The following is a 22,123-nucleotide window of genomic DNA, read 5'->3' as shown; positions in this document are numbered from 1 at the left end:
TTACGGCCACGCCCCCGCCGGGTGTGTCCCTGTCACTGCGAAAGATATTAAAGTTACTAATATTCAGAAGGGCATCTGGATCCAACCAAGTTTCAGAAATAGCAGCTACGTGTATGTTATCTCGGATTAACAACTGTTCTAAAGATCTAATTTTTGGTTTTAGACTACGAGAATTCCATTGAAATAAATTTAAATTGGCAACATTATTCAGCGGGCTACCCATTTAAAGAGTTGAAAAAGTTAGTTATGTTAGAGAAATTGGGTATTAAGTTTTTAAAAAAGTTATTAATACAGTCAATAATAATCTTTAGCCATACTTTAAGAGTTGCCACTAGTCCGTTGTTCTTGTCTATGATAACTTGTTTCAGTTTTCGTAATAGTTCTGTAAATGATGAGGGCTTGTCCTGTTGTTGGTGTCCTATTATGGGGGTTGAGTTCGGCGGTCCACCCGACGAAGGTGACTCGTCGTCGTGGTCAGACGTCATCTCAGAGTTTGTTATTTCTATATCAGCCACTACATTTTCGCTCAGATAGAATGGAGTTTTCTTCTTCTTTTTTTTCTTCCGTTGAAGTCGTCTGTTCTTATCAACGTCCATACGAGTCATGTCGTCTGAGTCTGGTTGTGTATTTTTTTGCAGTACTTCAGCATACGATGGCGAGAGACTTGAGGGTTGATTCGACGCAGCTTCTGTGATACAGGGCGTGTAAACATGAGTTTCTTGGGTTGGAGTAGCTTCAATTAAATTGGGCTGAGGCGAAGGAGGAACGTAGATAGAGATGGCTTTTTGGTATGTGCAATTATATTCAGACATAAGTTCTCTAATTCGTTTTTCTCTTTTGTATATAGGGCAATTTTTCGATAGTGCCATATGTCCACCTGAGCAATTGACACATTTGTATGTCTTCGTTTGACAGTTAGAATGGTAATTGGCGCACTTAGGGCAGATGATTTTGTTCGCCGGGCAAAGTTTTTGTGAGTGACCATATCTCCAACATTTTGCACATTGCGTTACTGGAAAAACGTACAAGTCTACTTTTATTTTTACGTCAAATAGATAGACATAGTTGGGTGTGGAAGGGCCTTTAAATCCTATTCTGATAGTCTCGCTGAAGGTCCAACCATCCGCGTTTTTCCTGTTCAGTCTTTTTAGTGATACAATCTCTTTATCAGAAATTAAGTATTTACCTAATTCTTCCTCTGACAGTTCTAAATCTATATCTCTAATAATTCCGTACGAGAGACCCACTTCTGAAGTTTTTTGTCTTCTCCAATTCAAATTGTCAAACACCGAGCAAGACAAAAATTTATCAGCACTTGATTCGTTCTCAAAATTCACAAGTATTTTATATGGGTTTACATATTTTACTTTAATGACGTCAGCGATGTTATTTTGTTGTAGAAGTTTTGCTAAAGCAAACTGTTTCGGTAATTTTTCCTTTGATGTAACACATATTTGTATCGGTAAATGTTCGGGACCAAATTCTGATTGTGTTCTAGCTTTCTTTTTAGAGTTCCTAGAAACTGTAGTCCATATTTCCTCTTCATTATTCTCCCTTAGTCGTTTTGTTATTCGTCCGTCTTCCAAATCCATGTTATTCTCCTCTAGTTGTGTTATGTCCGCTACAATATCTTCTAAAATATCAGTGTTATTTCCGCGCTCACTGCAATCCAGTTCGCATTCACTCGCCATTGGATATAAGGTTCATAATTGAACCTTACTACTCGAATAGTACACGGCCGGCACGCAGCTCGATTGCCGCCGCAAGCGCAGGCCGATAAGGAACCGGTTCTTTGACTGTATCCCGAGCGTAAACAGGTGACGCGTTCGGCTCGTAACAGATGTGCACGGCAACTGAATGGCCGATTATGATCAAAATGTCCGGACGAATATGGCAGGCAAAAATCCTTTTTATAATCGGCTTACAACAAAAATTACCTACTCTCACGTTCTAGTTTTATTAAAGAGAAATATTGGGAACATTATTCCTCTTTTGTAAACAGTTTTGAGGCAATTTCAGTAATAATATGTACTTACACTCCGTTGCAGTGCGGTTTTGTTCGAAGCACATGATGTCATGCCCTGCGTGCCCAAACGCAGGAAGATTTAATGAAGGTTACTTACAACGCCACTCTTGTATCGGAGATTTGGGCTGACACTATGTAGGTTTGTTGACGACACGACAAGAAGAATAGACATCGGTATAGCATGAATATTTATTTAAACCAATTAATAATACAAAGCCATAATCTATATACTTATAATAAATCTGTAGAGAGGTCAATTCTGTACATGAAATATGTTTTCAAAATAACTATCAGGGGGTGATTAGTGATCGATAATTCGATACTGATGCCAAAAATGCAATCAGTAAAAATTTTGTCTGTCTGTCTGTCTGTCTGTCTGTCTGTCTGTCTGTCTGTCTGTCTGTATGTTCCTTATAGAAACAAAAACTACTTGACGGATTTTAACGAAACTTGGTACAATTATTCTTCGTACTCCTGGGCAGGTTATAGGATACTTAGGAATTCCCACGGGCACGGGAATTAGCGGGAAAATCCTTTTGTATGAAAAATCTAAACTGCTTAAGTTAGACGCTTGAAAGGATGATGGGCACAAATGTATGGAAAGTGGTACCCGCTCCAATAGCCATAACCAATATATATTTTAAAAGGCCTTTAGATGTAGGAAAATGTCTGCTATGGGGCCAGTTCTAATTCACGTTTTGAAAGCAGTAATTCCACTAAGTATTATAATGAAAGTANTGCAAAATTCCCACGGGAACGGGAGTTAGCGGGAAAAAACATTTGTATGAAAAAATCTAAACCGCGTAAGATAGATGAAGGGGGTAAAACGGGATCCACGCGTACGAAGTCGCGGGCGGCCGCTAGTATCAAATATAGTCATACAAATCGTTTTAGAATACAGTAAAAATCATTATTCATCAACTTTAATGTACACTTGGAAAGTAATGCCACCATCTACAATATAGTGTTCAGTGGGATCTAGTAATTTAGATACTTCGATGAATTTCTTATATCCCCAGTTAGGTGTTGCACTACGAGTACTGTCGAACGTCTGTGTAAATTTATCCGAGAACATTGATTTCTCATTTTTGGTACTAACCAGGCTAAATTCCACTTCTGCCTTGCACGACTTTTTTTCAGTCTCACTTTCCCAAATAGAATAAGCAAAAATTCCTAAGTATTTTACAGAGTCTTCGACTGAAAATTGGATGCCAATTTTCCATTTCAAGTTTTGTAACTTACATTTCGAAGACCATGCTTTTCCCATTTTATTTGCCAAATTTTCAATGTCATCTACCTTGAATTGAAATTTCACTTCTGGCATAAGTTTAATGATAGATACATTCGACGTTGTTCTTGGATCCCTTCTCAAAGAAAACCCTTCTGGAAACGGCACCGTTGTTTTATCAGAAGCTATGTTAGCAAGTATCGCACACGCTTCAGATGATGCCAGGATAGTAGTAGAAGCTCGACCTTTTTCGAACTCCTCCGGAGTCAGGGAGAGGAAACGTATTTTTTCCAAAATGCTTCGTATAGAAAGATCTTTGTTGGCATAATCACATTTGGAGATATGCTTGGCGTATCGATCAGCTGCTTCCAGAAGATCCAACTCGCTGTCAATTTCTAGGACTTCCTGCGAGAATAATGCTACCACTACATCGAGACACGCTTCTTCAAAACTGCTATCAGCGAGCACTGCTTTTGTTTCAGTCCTCATCATTGTTTCACATTTCTTCTTTAGATCTTCGGCATCATTGGAGTCATTAGCAAAACTGTAAGCTTGGAGTACATTTTTAACAGTCAGGTTTTGAGAGATATACTCACAGCACTTCTTTAACAAATGCGGCATTTGGTAGGCCTTTGCGGCTGCAGCTAGTCCAAAAACTGTATTTCCGGTTCCGTCCAATGAATCCAAATAAATGTATTTTAGCATGGACTGAAAAATTTCTGGTTCAACATCAGGAAGGGTTACTTTAGGTTGGTCAGCTCCATCAGTTTCGAGTTTTTGGTGAAGTACCGAAGATGCTGCCGACAATATGATCTTGTGTCCTGTCACTGGTTGTTTCTCTTTTCCCACGAGTAATGTGCAGTCAGCCAACACTTTTGTGTCAAATAAATGCTTCAGACGGCTCTTCGAGTCCGTCATTTCTGATTGCCAAGACGTAGACATATTGAATTTCAATGAATGAATGAATATCTAGACAAGCAAAGGCTTTTTATACTGCGCCCGGTAGGTACTTCAGTGGTAGCTTTGTTGATAATATTATCTCTACCCACTTCCGCCCTTCACCACTATTGATAGTAATGCAATCTATGCACAAATTATCACGTCTAACCACAATTGATATAAATTATTTATTATGAAAATATTGAGCTAATTAACAAATTACGAGTATCACAAACATCGCGGAGATGGCACATTATGTAACGAGTTAGACATAATGGTTTAATATCAACGAGTAATTATTTATATTTTCTGGGAATAGGCATTTATAAAGCGCTTTTACAGGTCCCAGTATTACTTTAACTGCTTCCGGACAATAAAGGAGCCAGTTGAAGCACTGAGAAGAAGCAGCTAAAGAAACTCAGTCACTTTTCTAATCTGCGTTATCCACACAAGCTTTCAAAATGTGACATAATCAAATGTATTAATTCTTGAGGTCCTCGAAATAACTCCTTCCACCGCAGGCAGTCAGACCTCGTTAGCTTCGCCCTTGACATGTAATTATTGTAAGTGTACCGTCAGCAGAATAGTCGGCGAAGGAAGTTTCATGATAATAAGATTTGCGGGGATGGGCTTTGAAATACTTTCTTTGATGTAATTTTCATATTTGTTTGTTGGCTATTTTTGCCTACGCTATTCACCTTGTCTTTGCCGACATTTGATTAATTTAAGAAACGTCCAAAATAAAAGCAATCCCTGGCCAAAAAGATTTCAGTGGGATGAAAATCGATGATTTGACTTTCAGAACATCTCATGGAACCCTTATTGTATGCAGAACAAGGAAAGTATTTGACCCCAATCGCACCTGATGTTAATTGAGATGCAGTCTAGGATGGTACGTAATATCTGCCCTGTAAGTGCTTAATAATATTATGTTACGGTCAAAGTGAAAATTATGAATAATCGCCGGTTATTATGAATAATTACCGCATGATTTGGTAAATGTGATTAATATGAGATCATTTATGTGTGTATAAAACTAAATAGGCGGCTTAGGGGTGGCCCAAGGGCCACCCCCGCCGCACCTTAACCTATTTTTCACTTTAAATCAAAACAATATGTTATGGCAAAGTAATGTTACGCAAGAAACAGTCCAAACTCATTATGCCAAATTATATTAATATATGATATCAAAACGTTCAAAATGTGTGGCTGTACACAAGCACTATCCATGAGCCATTGTTCTTTTATGATATTTCATAGTACTAAGGTTACATTATTAAATAATCACTGATAAATGTAATTCATTTATTACTTTTACCTCAACTGTCGGTAATTATTCATAATAACCGGCGATTATTCATAATTTTCAATTTATCACATTTACCGTAACACATATTCTCTCTCGCCTTGATTTCGCTCATCGTCGATAGATATTTGAATATATTATTTTGTCTCTCGATACGTTTGTATTTTGACAGTTTGTTTTCTAACCCTACACGCACGTCTGATTGCTGACATTCGCGTTTCATAGTTACATTCCTGGGAGGGTTGGTTATCCAAATAATATCCCATGGGACAGCGCCTTGACAATAAATTCGTGGACAGATTGAAAGCATTTGCCTGTCGCGTACACAAGATGACACTGGGTATTTCTATACAGGGCATCATTGCAAGCTATTGAGTCTGCCAGTTTTTATAATAAGCTATATTAACCTGCAACGCCCCTGGGACTGCGGGTGTCTATAGGCGACGGTAATCACTTACCACCAGGTAAGTTGATCCGTCTGCTCGTTTACCTCCTGTCACTTAAAAAAAAACAATATAATTATTATTAGTTGTATCAGTTGTAATAGCTAAGGCTTATGACTATGAAACTATCCAGTTAACTGTTGCGAAGATTTATCGTGATATACCATGAGTGTTTTGTATGAATTAAGCAAATCCACGTTTTTGTTTTTTTTTACGCAAATATTGATTTACTGATTCTGAATCGCTTCTAAAAGTTTGGTAACACAATGCAATGTCACCCTGTATAGCTCCTGACTAATATACCAGGCGGGTTTGATTCGTAGGCGCTACTTTTATTATTCGCGTAGTTCCTAGAATTAAGCACTTACTTAGTGGATAAAAAAAACTACACCAAAAATATTATGTATGCCACATTTGATGTGTTGTGGTGTGTAATTTTGGACTTATTACGTTTCTTTTATAATGAACCAGCTAGTCTCAGTCATATGAACTCCCAGACCTCAACAGATTTAAACAGTGCAGAAGTTGTTTCATCTTACTTAGGACTAAGGCTATGACCACACTACACGCCTTTGCATCGATGCCCTTTTTGCCTTTTTACAGAGTCTTCCAGGGCAATATAAACTTTTTGCGTTAAAAAATATTTAAATACTAGCTTTTATATCGTCATAAATCATTTGCTCATATTTATGTTTGTTTTTTATAAATACCGAAGGGAAATCATGTACCTACTCGTATTGCGATATCTTATCAGTGCTGTGGCAAATATTTCTGAGGGGGAATACCCGCCACCGCAACGATGGAAGGTCAACGTCAAAACGGGGTGAAAAAAAATTTATGCCAGCAGTACACCTTAGCCGAGAGATCACGAGACAGGCGAGTGCAAGAGTGTACTACAGGGAGCACTCGCTATCTCTCGGGGTGTCTCGCTGTCGCTCACTCGCTCTTACTCCCGTGTTAGCACATGAGGCTGTCTCGGTCAAGGTCGTTGCCGCTGGTCGTTTATTTGTGGTGAACCCAACTCGTACTACGACTAATTTAGCTTATTGGGTTAACGGAACTATGTATTATTCTTTCGTTCGTTCGTTTCAGCCAAATTACGTCCACTGCTGGACAAAGGCCTCCCCCAAGGTTTTCCACAATGAACGGTCCTGCGCTGCCCGCATCCAGGTTCTTCCCGCGACCTTTACCAGATCGTCGGTCCACCTAGTAGGAGGCTGCCCACGCTACGTCCTCCAGCCCGTGGTCGCCACTCGAGAACTTTTCTGCCCCAACGGCCATCGTCTCTACGAGCTATGTGCCCCGCCCCGCCCAAAGAAATTATTATTATTAACTATTTTACAAAATTGCTAATTTTTTTTTAACACAAAAAAAAACATTTAAAAAATTAATGTAGCTTAGACTAAGTGCGGCCTTATCCTTACTTATATCTAACAGTGTGGAGCAAAATGAGAAAAGTTCACCCACAGCCGTCTAGCTAAAATGACTGCTCCGACTATAGCGTATTGTTTAGACAGCAGTTGACTTGACGTTGTTTGCTTTGCCGTTTTTATTTTCCACTAGTGTTGGTCGTTAATGTTGAAAAATTATCGATGAATTGCTTTTTGTTAAACGACATTTTAAGTCACGCGCGACTGACGATGCCGATACGAGACGATATAATCGCGTCGGTTATGATTCGATTAGAAGGACATTCTACAATCATGAAAATGTTTAACTACATTATTACAAAAGTTTATACATAATATTTCTTAATCTAAAAGATTTTTATTCGTGCCCTACTTACTATTTTAGCTCGCTAAAACCTTAATCTTTCAATGGTCTTTAAACACTGACGTGATAAAAAGCATTTTTGTAAAAAAAAAAACACCATATTGTGTTATTATCCTTAGTAAGTTTAAGGCTAAGTTACACCATATTAATTTAACTTAAACAAACGTCAAAAATCTTTTAAACTCCAATAAAAACGCATCGGTTATTGTTATTGTTACGGTTAAAATAAAGTGGTGCAACTCAGCTAAAAAAATTAAGACTAGATTATGTACCTACACTACGAGTATCTACAAACATCAGTTTAATTTATTAACCCATTGAAATAATACAATATCGATAATTTAGTAACAAAGATGCCTCAATGTTTACGACTCTATTTCAAGGCAGTTCTCAGGGTAAATTAGAAGAGTTCCCTTACAGCTGGCATTGCATTGGACAGACGGAGTTGTCTGGAATTGACTAATGTTAATAAGTTTTTATAGTACTTTTAACCGATATTTCTATACTCTATTTGTATTGAGGAGATTTATAAACCGAAGGAAGGAATGGCAGCAATATTGATGTCACTAATTCCTATACTATTAACAGAATAGTGTCTGGTTCCCTAATAAGTACAGTGAGACATACCAGAGGTGGAATAGGAATGATGACTGGGGAATTAAATCGAAATTATATTTAGTCCGTCAGACAGATAATAAAAAAAATTTGGACACTTATTTTTTTAATTTTTTTCATAATCGAATAATTACAGTTATATCACAGTATTATATTAAGTTAAAATGTCGCGTGACGTTACTTTTGAGTAAAAAATCTACTCAAGCGTGACGTTATGCGCCATTTCAACTCGATGTAGCACTGTTATTATTTAATTGTGAAAGAAAAAAAAATATGAGTCTAATATTTTCTAATTATCTCTCTGACGGACAAATAATTGAAATTTTGTCATCTAGCCTATTGTGTAAAGCAATTGTAATCATTTGACAGTTCATAACGTACGATAAAGTCAGTTAAACGAAGCGTTTGACAGAATAATCGTACGTTATGAACTGTCAAATGATAACGATTGCTTTACACAATTCCACCTCTGGTCCGTATCATCTCTCTGTTACAGATTCTATAGCTGTGATTGGTCTAAATACTAAAAAATAACACTTTATGCTTAAAATTTAATTGAGTTCCGAACCTAATTCTGTAATGCGGAATTCGGAAAGCACAGCGTGAGACAACCACCTACAAGGTGTAGGTACGACCTCATAAAGGTAGAAGAATGGATGCAAGCCGCTACCAACCGGTCAATCTGAAAATCATTGGGGAGGCCTATGTTCAGCAGTGGAAGTTCTGTGGATGAAATGATGATGATGATGATGACGAAGTATTAATCGACGAAGCCACGGGCATTAGCTATATTAGGTAAATTAGTCCTAATACTATTTACGAGCGATCTCCCAACTGCAATAAAGCACCGCACGGCTTAAAACCCGCTAAAAGTTCAACTGCCGGAAGTTTTAAACTATAATACGTCGGAGTAACAATCAACGGGTACAGCCGGCACACGTTAGTTTATATGCAAATAATTTGTATTTATTTACATTAAGTAATAAGTGTGTAATTTTTTGTTATCTTCGTAATAATGTTCCGTTGTCACATTTCCTGTTTTTTTTACCTTTTAGTTCTTAAATTACGACTTGTGACAAAACAAAAAAAAATTACATTTAAAGCCGTTGTTTTATTTTTATTTTATTTATCTTTATTAAAGAAACATAGAGCCTTGTTTATGAAATGTTTTGATCCTTATTTTTCAAAATTATAGTGAATCTGAAGTAGGAAGTTTAAATTTGGACACGGTTATGAACTGGTGGTTTTATTTTAACTACGATGCGGTCCAAAGTGGAGATTAGATGAGTAAAGTTGAACGGTCAGTGTCGCCACTGATGGGATTGTACGCTCTAGTTTTTAATGTGACCATTTGAAAACCACGGCACCTAAGTGTTATAGCTTTTTCTTTGCATAAAAATGGAGCTTGATTTAAAATTATCAAGGCGAGAGACATTTTTGTTTGTAGAAATTTACTTATCTAGACAGAAGCCTACATCTTTCTTTTATCAAGCACTTGTTGTGCTGGCAACTTTGTACGCTTGAAAAGCGTTAGAATATTTTTTTCTAGTTTTCGCAACATTTATCATTGAAGCTTTTCTCCTTTTGGTCGTAACGTGATAATAGCCTTTTTCGATAAATGGGCTATCCGACACAAAAAGATTTCCTGAGATTAGCGCGTTCAACCAAACAAAAAAACTCTTCAGCTTTCTTAATCAGAATACCCAAAATACTATAGATTAAAAAGCATTACGTCCTGTCCGCTAGATTAACCTTAATCAAAGTTTGGGTTTCTCGGCGTCAAAATATAAGCAAAGTTGAATATATTTTAAAGAGACGGCCCCAAAATGGATCCCTCAGAGACAACAACACAATCTGAATACAAATCAACGCACACGCCATATTGTTAATGCCGTTCTAATTTCAAAATTTGGAACTAACATCGGTAATTCCCCTGAGAGCGAATAGTTGGGCTACAGATGATTAATACCCACATATTAATCAAGGATTTACTAGAATGTGAATTAAATTCCCAAAACGGTCGGAACCAATGCGATGGGGTTTCGTAGCTGTTGATTTTAGTCTGCATTCAAATAGAAAATTAGTGATTTGGTTTTTTGTTTTGTTTTGATTCTGAAGATTAAAAAACACATTTCAGATTTAAATTAAGCAAATATTGGTTCAACTTGGCAACTTTGAATTCGTTAAAAATTACCAATTCATTTAACGTAGATAAAATTATTATTTGAACACTCAAACATTCGGAAAGAGAAACAACAGGTCCTTTTATTATAATTTTTTTTTCATTCCGTTTAGTCCAAAATATACCTGAAAGAAGCGCAAGAAGCTTTAATAATGAAACTGTAAAATTGTACATCCTCAAACATACGTTATCTATATCTAAATAACGAAAATCATGATGCCGCATAAATGGAAAAAGAAAACATAAGCAAAGGACAAAATAAATTCCGTTAATGATTCACAAATGTCCGCGTAGATCAACACACGTTTAAAACGGGCAGTGAGATATCCTTTGGAACATTTCGGCTAATTCCCATGACAGTTTACCGATACCGTTTCATAAACAAACAAAATAGCCGATCAAACGCAAAGAGCATGTCCCAAACAATGATGTAAGGCCAAAGCTAATAAATATTATACTCGGAGTGATATTTATGAGGGTCATATTACTCGTACGCGCGGCCAACCGACCTCAATTTGTATTCTGCGCCCGTGAAGTGCTTGCGGACCTACATCGTTACCTTAACTGGAAACTACATCTTCGTGTGGTAAATATAATCGCGGATTTCATGGTTTTTTTTGGGGAGGACGCATACAAAAATCAAAAAAATCAAAATAAAATCAAAAATATTTATTCAGTTTAGACCACAAGTGGCACTTATGAACGTCAAAATGTAAATAATAAAAAAGAAAAGGTAACCCTTATGGGGCACTTTACATGTCTCCTTATGCTTTTGGGCCCTACCAGCGCTTCGAGACAAACATATGGCAAGTGCTGAGAAGAAACGCCGGAACAAACTCAGTCACCACTTATTGCCAGGAATTATCTAACGGTAAGAATAGCCTTTAAGTACATCAAATATGTGCAGACTGAACTGACCACGCATCCTTGTCATCAATATAGTTTCGAACCTTGTAGTACCCTTTGGACATAAGTTACTATCTTGCATCCAAAAATCTTGGTGTCATTTTGTGAAACTGTAGTTTCAGATTACACTTTTTTTTTATTGGACAGGAGGCGAAAGAGCAGATGGATCAAGATCGGACCTGATGGTAAGTGATTACCGTCGCCCATAGACACCCGTAGTCCCGGAGGCGTTATAGGTGCGTTGCCGGCCTTTAAGGTGTATACGCTCTCTTCTTGAAAGTTTGTAGATCGTATCGGTCCGCAAATACCGCAGACGACAGTCCGTTCCACAGTTCGGTTGTGCGGGACAGGAAGTTTCATAAGTGAGAACTGTTCACTTCACCATATTAGGTATCATAAATGAAAACAAAAACAGATAATTCGATGGGTGCCTGGAATAAAGCCGCAATAGCCATAGCAGCAGTTTTCCGATTAAGCGATTTTCGTAATCTGGGGGTCCCTATACACCTTGTGATTTTTTTTCAGAATTTTATCTTTGAAACTGGCTGATTTACCAAAAGCACTATGGATATTGAATCGTTATTCCCGGAAATTTGTTTACCAGAATAATCGTGGCATGTTCAATGTTAAAAGTTTTATTTCAAACTTCTACAAGTAACGGCCATTGCGGCTTTGTTCCCCGAAACAAACTATGTGTACCAAGTCACAATAAACATTACCTACTTGTACAATTTCTTTAAACTTTCTTAAGTAATAATACTTCATGGTGTTCTTCTATGCAATAAAAATATGTTGATTGGATTTACATTAAGCAATGCTGTGTACCTACCTGACAACTACTGGAACACAGTAATGCTGTCAACATTATTGTTATGGCGACAGACTTAGGAAGATAAAGGGGACTTAGGAAGAGAAGAAGGAGGGATATTTGGTTTATGTTCATTAAAGCTTATTTATAATAACAATATGTTTCGGCATTGGAGGTAGGAAGCCATAGTTTCTCTGTAGTTGAAGTTTCCTTCTACCTTGAGCCTGATCACAGTTTCCACCAGGTGTGATAAAGGGCAAAAGCTTCCTTGCTGAGAATAAAAACATGTTCTGTTCAGTTATTGTCTCTAAATCTGTTCTACGTAATGTAAACTTAGAAGATTGCCCATATTAATTCACTTTAAGAAAGTCAAAAACATTTAGCGACTTACCACTTTAGTGGAGCGATTACAAAAATAGTGGCCTATTAAGTACATGTTTTTTTTGTATTATTATGAATGTCCAGAAAACTGCGCAGTTTTTAAAATTATTTTAGACCTATGAAAGTTCTCATTTTTTATTATTTAAACATTTAAGTTGAAATTTTGAGAATGTTCTGCTAAAAGCATTTTTTTTATGTTTCTAGCAAAAATTTTGAATCTTGCATCAAAGATAGGAAGGTGAATATTTTTTTCAAACATTTGCAATTAATAGCGATATTGTCAAAATAAAGAAATCTGAGATAAGTCAACCCGAAATAAAGATAAGTTTTTTTAAAGCCTACTAGGTCATGAAATTGAAAAAAAGTTACAAAATTATTGATAACTTCTAAACTACGAAAAAGCCGCGGGCAAAAGCGTGTAATATTATAATATTATCATTATGTACTAATGAATTCCACTACTTTATATAAAGATATTAACTAAACACTCAAGATATTCAACTTTGTACTCATTTCGATACGGACCATATGAACATATAATGTACACAGCATTCACCAGTACATTTTCCAAGTCGATCATTAAATTCAAGCAAACCGCTATTACTGTATTCGCCATACATCCTTCAGATCAGCGCACAACGCTGCAATGCACTATTGCTGTATGATTACTTTTGCACTTTTTACCGGAATAAAACCACAATGGACTCTTACGGAACCGACTTTCAATGTATGAAGCGGCAATATGTATTTCTACCTTTTTTAAGGTATATTTTAAGCACTATAACCTTATGCACATTATATGTTACTCCAGAAAAAATAACGCATCGTTTGATATACAAACCATTTGGATACGCCTCGTAGTTTAGTTATTATTCAAAAATTTCACTAAATCTCTTCTCCTGTAAAATTGTGTTTTGTCGATTGCGGCTTTATTCCAGGCACCCAATATACTCATGAACATTTGTACTTCTTCAAATACCATATGTTATATCACGGAAAAGTAAGTATTTTAATTATATCTGTTGGTAATTACGTAATTTAATACAGTTTAAATAAACAAGTTGGGGACAATGACCATGAACATGATAAGAATAACCATAGTCCTCGTTTGCCTCCTGTCCCATGAAAAAACTAATTATTACAAAAATAATTACATGACTGTAGTTATATGCGTAAAAATGGCTATTCAAATCAACATTATTGTGATCTTCGCTTATTTTCTTCTTTTTTAGCTCGCGTAAAATAAAAAAGGCATTACGTTACCTTAAAAACTGGCTGTTCCAAATCGATTTTCCTTTTTAATATCAAATATAGCACTCGTTCAGTAATATAATACCATTAAGCTCTGCCCCAACAAAACCTGGCGCCAGGGGTCGCTAATTCGTTTTTTATTACGATCGTTACGACCCTTGCTAAATAAAAAAATAACTTAAAAGGCAAACGCCAAACAGATTTTACCGTTTTCACACTCAAAAAGTAATAATGGCCCTTTTTACTGAGACACTGGCCGCTAATATCATATCGGCTGTTAACGGATATTAAAAATAAATGTAGGTTCGACGTTTTTCATTTAATTACCCCCTTACTAATAAAAAGTTACACAGTTGTTGAACACTGTTTTAAAATGACATTTCCATACTGAACGTCACTTTAAAACACTGTTCAACGTGCGTGTAAGTTATACATATTAGTAAGGGGGTTAAAATTTTAGGTTCTGTTACAAAACAAAATGTAACAGTGTGACATGGATTTAAAGTTTCTTTTTTGTTCTTCGTTGGGACGTTTTCACGAAATTGAAAATGATGGTTAATTTTTTTGGAAGTGTAAATACTTGAAATTCGAGTTTCAATATAACTTGAAAACATTATTAAATAATGTTCATAGTTTTACATCATAAAGATAAGAAAATATTACATAGGTAATTTTTATACATTATTTTGCCACACGTACACATACAAAAGCATCAAAATTGAATATGATTTAGAACACCTAACATTTTGTACAATATCCTGACCCAACAAAATGTGACCACCAGAAATGATTTGGCAATTTCTGTAACACGTGATTCACAAAAAATACATTTTCAGTTCTTTTTGCGGCAGATCAGACCCGAAGTTAAATAAATAATGGCAGCTATTACCTAATCGCTTATTGTTCGAAAAAATGTGATTTCTGAACGAGTAAAGATTACGTCACACTAAAAGACTACCAATAACGAAGCCGAAAAAGGAACGTAAATTCAAAGCCTTTTATTGTACTTATATTTAAGCGTTTTTTACTGTAAAAGAAAACCGTAAACTCTGTATTCGTTTGTTTCCACCGAAAGACGTCCAGGTCCACTGCTCGACAAAGGCCTCCCCCAAGGATTTCCACAAAGACCAGTCCTGCGCCGCTCGCATCCAGACACCTACCGCGACCTTCACCAGATCGTCGGTCCACTTAGTGGGAGACCTGCCCACTCTACGTCTTCCGGCTCGTGGTCGCCACTCAAGAACTTTCCTGCCCCAGCGGCCATCAGCTCTACGAGCTATGTACCCCGCCCACTGCCACTTGATTGTAGCGATTCTGCGGGCTATGTCAAACTCTGTATTCATATCTAAACTTTTGTTTCTTTTTTTCATTTTCTACCGATTCCAAATACAATAAATACAATTTTTAGACATAACCAAGGTATTTATAGCCTTGCAGTGAAACATGGACCAAAAAAAGATACATTCTGATACATTTTCATCTAGATTCGTGATAACCGAACGCACTTCCGAGCGGAATGATAAATCATTACGGTTTTTACCTTTATTTATTATTAACAGAGTTTGTTTTGGCGACACAATTTATGTTTCACATATCGGTATCGGTTGAATGAATAAGCGGCTTTTTGTAATATTCGCCGCTGAAATCTGAGCGAATAGGATTAATGTTTCTATGACAAGTTTTAACAACAATAATACTCGTTGTGGTTTTGATTTGGAAGCAGGTATTTCTTTTTTTTTTATTGCAAATAAAAGATAAAATCAAATAATAATCAGTTCACTTTCGTTTAAATCTTTTTTAAGTTTTTTGCGCTGCTTTCTAAAAGCACTGGATTTTATTATCAAAGGCGCAGAGCAGTCGTCGTTATTGGGACGTGTAAGTTTTTTAATTTTCCGCAAGACCTCTCCTCCGACCTTCCTCAAGACTCCCCAACCCGTCTGTCCAGCGTGGGGAGTGTAGACCAAATCCTCCATTTGCCTCTGGTAAATTGGAGAGGGTCTTGCTCCTGCAGTGGAGACTAAATGGACCTGATGATTATGATGATGATGAAACTTTTTAATAGCTTTGATTATAAACCAACGAATGACATTATTTTATTTTATCTTTAGAATCCTAATAGTTGCGTCTCCCACACTCCATATTAGGTCCTACATACAATCACATACAATAACATCATCATCATCATCATCTCAGCCATAGGACGTCCACTGCTGAACATAGGCCTCCCCCAATGCTTTCCATATTACCCTGTTGGTATACAAGAACATAGGTACAACATATTGTAATATTTGTAATCAAAATCATGTACTGATTACTAAGCAGCCATCCGTTAACTTCAACGTTCAGAACTAATACACGTCATGATAATTTCGAGGGACGAATGACGTTAAGTTCCGAATGCTCAACAGTTGGATGCGCGGCTATGACAAGATTAGAGCATAATGTACGTTAATGCAGTAGCATTAAGGTTAAAATTTGTGTAATCATTAACTTTGGCAAAACTGGATCTTGGCATACTTAATATTTTATGGTCTTGTAGAATGAAAGTTATTCTCTCCATTCTGAGGTCCTGGATTAAATTTTGTTATTTTTCTTATTCTATCGTGTGGGTTACAACAGCTTATTCTACCACTGTGTCAGACTTCATAACTTGTCACAGATGTTTGATGGGTAGGTAATTCAGGACATCGCCTGAGCGTGTCGAATCATGGATTTTTTTTTCAGGCTATCAGGTTAATTTAAACTTGCAATAATACAAAGATTCACGTTATTTATGTCAAAGTCAAAGTTAAAATTTCTTTATTTGTTTAGACTAATAAATAGTTATTACAAATCGTCATTTTGCTCTTAAGGAGCCTCTACCTACATGTCTCATAATCTTTTTACCCAACCATGACCAACCTGAGTATTGAACTCAGAACTTCTGAGTCGAAAGAATAAAATCCATGTTGTTTGACTTTGATTAGGCGTTCAGTCAAAGATATTATGGCGGTTCGAAATATGTAACTAATGATAAAAGTACAAATAAAATGATTTAGCATCAAGCTAATAATTTTAATACTAAGGAGAGGCTACTTCACCCATCTACACTATCGTCAGACGCACGTCAGACAAGATTAAAGCGAGTTCGAATCGAATTTGCGAACTAAATCGTAACGAGCGCGAACTCTCGCTGATTGTTGATTAGCGCGAGCGCGAGCGCGAGCAAACAATGCATCTCGTTCGGATACAAACAACTGCGCCATACTCAAGCTTGGGGCAGTAGGGTCACTCTTATATTCTTCCGATTAAATTGGTTGCGGGTCCAACAACCGCCGCCAGTAACCAACTCTAATGGTAAGACTACCTGCTTCAAACGCAGAGGTCCCGGGTTCGATTCCCAGTGGGGGTAGATTTTTCTATTCGGTTTGGTTGGTGGTAGGGCTTGTTCTAAGTCCACCTGGCTAGCTACCACCATCTTACCTAAGTCTGTCGCCGTAACAATAATGTTACCAGCATTGTTGTGTTCCGGCAGTTAGAGGTAAGATAGCCAGTTCCTCCGTGGTTGAGGATTCCGGGTGAAGCTCGCTTCCACCTTCGGCCTGATCTTCACTTACCATAAGGTAAGATACAGGCCAAGAGCTTCCTCGTTGTAGATAAAAAAAATAACAGTTTAACTTTCCCACTGGACAAACTTGATCTTCACTGGTTAGGTTTTTATTTGCGGCCAAGCTGTTGATCCTGGCCACACAGGAGTTGCAGTGGTGGGAACGAGAGGTGGGAATAGTCCCGTTAGTAGGGTTACTCTGGGTCAGTTCGTCATTAAGTAATTTGTCAGACTAGATGCGAACTACGGTCAGGTCAAAGTAATCATACATCGTTCGGGCTGCATAAGCATTACATTGATGTGACCGTGTGACAAATCCTTAAGTCTCCTCTCTGGGATTCTCTTTTTAGCTAAGACGTACATTGCTGGACAAAGGAATCCCTAAAGGATTTTGACAACGAACAGTCCGCAGTCTAGTGAGTTCCTATGGGAACTCGGTAAAAAGTCGTTGACGTTGAAAGACTTGGTGAAGTTTGCGGGAAACGCCTGAAAACATCAGGGTTGATCGTTGTAGAAATTCTTGGACGAGGTTTTTGTCTTTTTTCTTTCTTTTTTTGTTTTTGTCTTTGGATGTCTTCGACTAAAAAAAAGAAAGATACAAAGTCTGAAAATTATTCTAATTGACACTCTGTTTGTCTAGACACGAAAATTGTTTTCCCTAAGCCTTTATAGAGAAATCTTTCTAAAATAATGACTCCATTTTTATCCCCCCGGTCAAAATAATTATCCCTTAATTGCAAACACGAATAATAAAATTCTAGGGAAAATTAAATACCCATCAAGGAACATGTTTTCAGGGGTAAAGTAATAGATACCCACGTGATATAATTTTAGGGGTCGTGTGTGACCCTAAGGGTCGAACAATTAAGTTATAAGCCCCACCAAGATTAAGGTTTCACATTTCATGCCTGAACACGGCAGCGATACTTAATCTCTGGATAACTATTGATCCTACCATTGAGGCACAATGTCCATTTGTGATGTAGGTTAGTATCGTGAATATTAATGTAGATTTACAGACAGACAATGAAATTCATAATATTAACGATATTTCTAATATGAATAAAATAGAGCCATTAGCGACTTACATTTTGGAAGCAATTGTATTGAAATAGTAAAATTCAGAGTAAACAATCCTATTATGAAATTAAAATTGTAAGTATTAAATACCAATACGATTTTATTTTCGACAGTAAAATTAGAATATAATTAAAAAATAATTTGAAATAAACATCGATGCAGAAGATTCCTAAGCCTTTTATAATTTCACTAGCTTTTGCCCGCGGCTTCACCCGCGTGAAATTTCGTTTGTCACAGATCGTCATAAATTATAGCCTATATGTTATTCTGGGTTATAAACAATAATGCTGTAAAGTTTCGTCAAAATCCGTTAGGCAGTTTTTGCGTGAAAGAGTAACAAACATCCAGACATTCAAACTTTCGCATTTATAATATTAGTAGGATAGTAGGATAAAAAACAGTTCCAAAAACCTAAAGCATCTTAAATTCCCAATTTCAGTTGACAACAGTTACTCGGTCTCAATTCTGGAAAAGCTCACGAATTCTCGCTTCATTTTTCATCTGGAAAACAATGGGAGCGACATCCCAAATTAAGTTACTATCTAATAATGGACTCTCGATTGGTATTGCAGTACAAATCCAATTTTGTATCTCATTCGGTGGAATAGCATCGAAACAGATTGGATATTTGATGGTAAGGCAATTAGCTGGTGTCATCTTATGAAGTTAGCGACGGGATTGGTTGGTTGATGCCGGTTTTGATTTGAAATTGAATGCGTGATTGTGCATGTGCGTATTTCTCATTTGCGGAGTAAGACTTCGTTTATATTTTTCATTTACATCAAGGTGAGATTAGGGTCACAATGCAAACTTAGTTCTATAAAAAATGTACGAGTAGGTAACTAGGTATATCATTGAATTATTGATATTAGATGTCAGTATTAGGTATTAGGATTTTGTCTTACTTTAGTAATGGAGTATACTAAATAATATAGGACAATTTGACGACGTTTAAACGTTTTTATACAAAGTATTTTTAGTATGTAGTATTACTTAGCTTCTTTCACAAATAGTAGCTAAGTAGAGCATAAAGAATTGTTCCGTTGTGTCTTGAGACATTAGTTAAAACACTTTTGTAGAAGACTTAATATTTCCAAAGTTCACATCCTGTATTTGGGGAAAGGTGAAAGAATAAGTTAGAGGAGAAAGTTAGAAAGGGCGGAATAGTCCCACAGCGGGGTCATAGATCGTCAACCCGTCGTCACATTAATTCAAACAAAGCCACCAATGTCAGCGCGGGCTATTAGGTACTTATACGAGGCTCTCCCATATTGCGCGGCCGTCAGCCCCGCTACATTATCCCCTTCCGCGGTCGCCTCACTGTACGTAGTTGTTATCTAACAATATCATTTCGAAATTAAAACAATTACGAATGTTACGTTTCTCGGCCTCCTGAAACAGCTTTTAAGTATTTCAGAATTATAATGTTCACTAGCGGCCGCCCGCAACTTCGTACACGTGGGCCCCCCTTAGGCGTTGAATTTTGCAAAATCCCGTGTTAGTGAGCACCTACGTTCTAAAAGGAACCTCCATGCAAAATTTGAGACTCCTAGCACTTGTAGTTTCTGAGATGTCGTGATGAGTCAGTCAGTCAATGAGTGACCTTTCGCTTTTATAGATACAGATTATAATAATAAAATCTATGATTTAATTTCACAATGGCAATCAAATTTCTTTTCGTCTCCTTTTTGTGCTGGTTATGTAAACTTTCTTTTTACATCTATTATAAAACAATATACCTACATAACTTAGGTGCCAAAATTTAGAAAGGCAAAACAGGACTATTCCCACATCTCATAATTCAAAACAGAGTAAGTATAAAAAGAGCGGCTACATACCTTGTTACTGAAACCGCCTCAGTTTCAGCACGTCAGATTGCCTAGAAGTTAGCTGCTTACAAACTTTGTATTGTTGATGCATAGAAAGTAGAAAGACTTGCGCGAAGGCTTCTTGATCACTTACCGACTTCAAAGAGCATGCTCTAAGTAGTTTCAAATAGACGTTTAATTGGAAGATAAAATGTGCCGCGCCGCACCTTGCATGTTGCAAGATTAGTTCCAATTTAGAATCAGAGATGGCGTTATTCAGTGTTGACTCGCGATATTGTGATTCAAATTTCCGCCTAAGCACTATCGGAACGAGACACAGTGACTTTCGCATTGTCTACTAGATCTAGAATATGTGGCATAAACAGTTGTATGTGTGTGTGATCGAGGTGATCAAAAACTTACGGAACCCTAAAAAAATAGGAAATACAAATCAACAACTATCTTGCAACTACTTACCTTCAGGGTCGGCACACCCACACTAGCAATAAATCTGCTGTTGTCGCAGACAGAAAAAGCCGCGCGCGAACACTGTAATAATGGATTTATTAATTTCACGGCGCGCGCCCAACTTTATTGCAGCCGTGTTAATGCCAGCCGTTTGATTAATAATTGCGTTTAGGTTTGGAAATGTTTAGAATACCTGGAAAAAAGTGGTTTTGGAATTGTTTCATTAACGTTCATTGCTAGACAAATTTTTATACCAATGGTTTTCATAACGACCGGTCCTGCATTGCCTAGGAAACTTCCCGCAGGTTCTGAAAAGCCTACCTACACTAACTTTTCCAATGTGTGGTCGCCTCCCGAGTACGTATCTGCCACAACGGCTGCTCTTCGAAATCAAAGCCAAATAATGCGTTGTTTTTCGGCACTTTTAAACTATTATTTTATTAAGTAAAAAGACATATTTTCTACTTTTAACTACATTATTTCAAATATTTAAAAAAAATATTAATATTTTTTTAAACTTGATAACAGGAACGCACTCGCATATACTATTTCACATTTATTTAAAAAAAGCTTTTGAAAATGTTTACTTGGAAAAGGATCAAACTTGTATAAAACATTTTTACTAGAAAACGTAAGCCTCGTAGTACTTAATCTATATATATAAAAATGAAACCCGTTTCGCGTTGTCACGGCATCACGTGTGAACGGCTGAACCGATTTCGATAATTCTTTTTTTTTAAATGTTTGTGGAAGTCCAAGGATGGTTCTTACGGAAAAAAATATTAAGAAAATCTCTACGCTAAGGCGGTACGAAGTTCGCCGGGTCAGCTAGTTAACAATAAAAATGTGTATGTACGAGGGCCGGCTGATAATTTCGCGGCCTAAGGTACTTAATGAAATAAAATAAATGGTTTCTATTTTTTATTTTGTAATATAATCTCCCTCAAAAGAAATACATTTCTTAAATCTCGCATACAATGCCTTTTACCCACCCAAAAAATTTTTTTTCAAAATGACGACCAACCGCAGCTTTAATTTCGTTGTCATCTGCATATCTCCGGCCCCGTAAGTCCTTTTTCAAATCGAAAAACAGGAAAATATCGCTAGGTAATAGGTCTTGGCTATATGGTGGGTGGTCAATCTCTGAGAACCCGGTGTCTTTCAGGGCTTGGCCTCGCAACTCGTGCGGCGTGACCGGGCGCGTTGTCTTGCGGAAAGAGCAATCCGCGTGTCAGTTTCCCCCGTCATTTCTGTACAATAGCCTCGCGAACATAAAGAAATATTCTTCAGCTATCTGCCACGATTTAATTCTTTGGTCAGCCG

General features: G+C 37.0%; 2 protein-coding genes across 2 annotated transcripts; both read right to left on the bottom strand.

The window, feature by feature from the left end:
• Positions 1-1,691, bottom strand: LOC114352369 (uncharacterized). The gene is made up of 2 exons (XM_028303954.1): positions 293-1,691; positions 1-35 (listed from the first exon to the last, which is right to left on the bottom strand). The coding sequence occupies exons 1-2, from the start codon at positions 1,689-1,691 to the stop codon at positions 1-3; spliced, it is 1,434 nt and encodes a 477-aa protein (XP_028159755.1).
• A 1,245-nt stretch (positions 1,692-2,936) lies between these two features.
• Positions 2,937-4,196, bottom strand: LOC114352368 (BTB/POZ domain-containing protein 3-like). The gene has a single exon (XM_028303953.1). It carries the CDS (start codon positions 4,194-4,196, stop codon positions 2,937-2,939), a length of 1,260 nt encoding a protein of 419 aa, XP_028159754.1.
• Between the last annotated feature and the right edge of the window lie 17,927 nt (positions 4,197-22,123).

The sequence above is a fragment of the Ostrinia furnacalis genome, unplaced genomic scaffold (genome assembly GCF_004193835.3).
Source record: "Ostrinia furnacalis isolate ACB-3 unplaced genomic scaffold, ASM419383v2 OfSCF1345, whole genome shotgun sequence".
Taxonomy (NCBI): domain Eukaryota; kingdom Metazoa; phylum Arthropoda; class Insecta; order Lepidoptera; family Crambidae; genus Ostrinia; species Ostrinia furnacalis.
This window is presented reverse-complemented; position numbering and strand designations above follow the sequence as displayed.

What these genes read in the sequence shown, in the direction of transcription:
- LOC114352369 (XM_028303954.1), bottom strand. Translation starts at nt 1,691, where the DNA reads ATGGCGAGTGAATGCGAACTGGATTGCAGTGAGCGCGGAAATAACACT. An exon ending in GCTAAAGATTATTATTGACT is followed by an intron (nt 36 to 292) that starts GTATTAATAACT and finishes TATCTTTCGCAG; the next exon opens with TGACAGGGACACACCCGGCG.
- LOC114352368 (XM_028303953.1), bottom strand. Translation starts at nt 4,196, where the DNA reads ATGTCTACGTCTTGGCAATCAGAAATGACGGACTCGAAGAGCCGTCTG.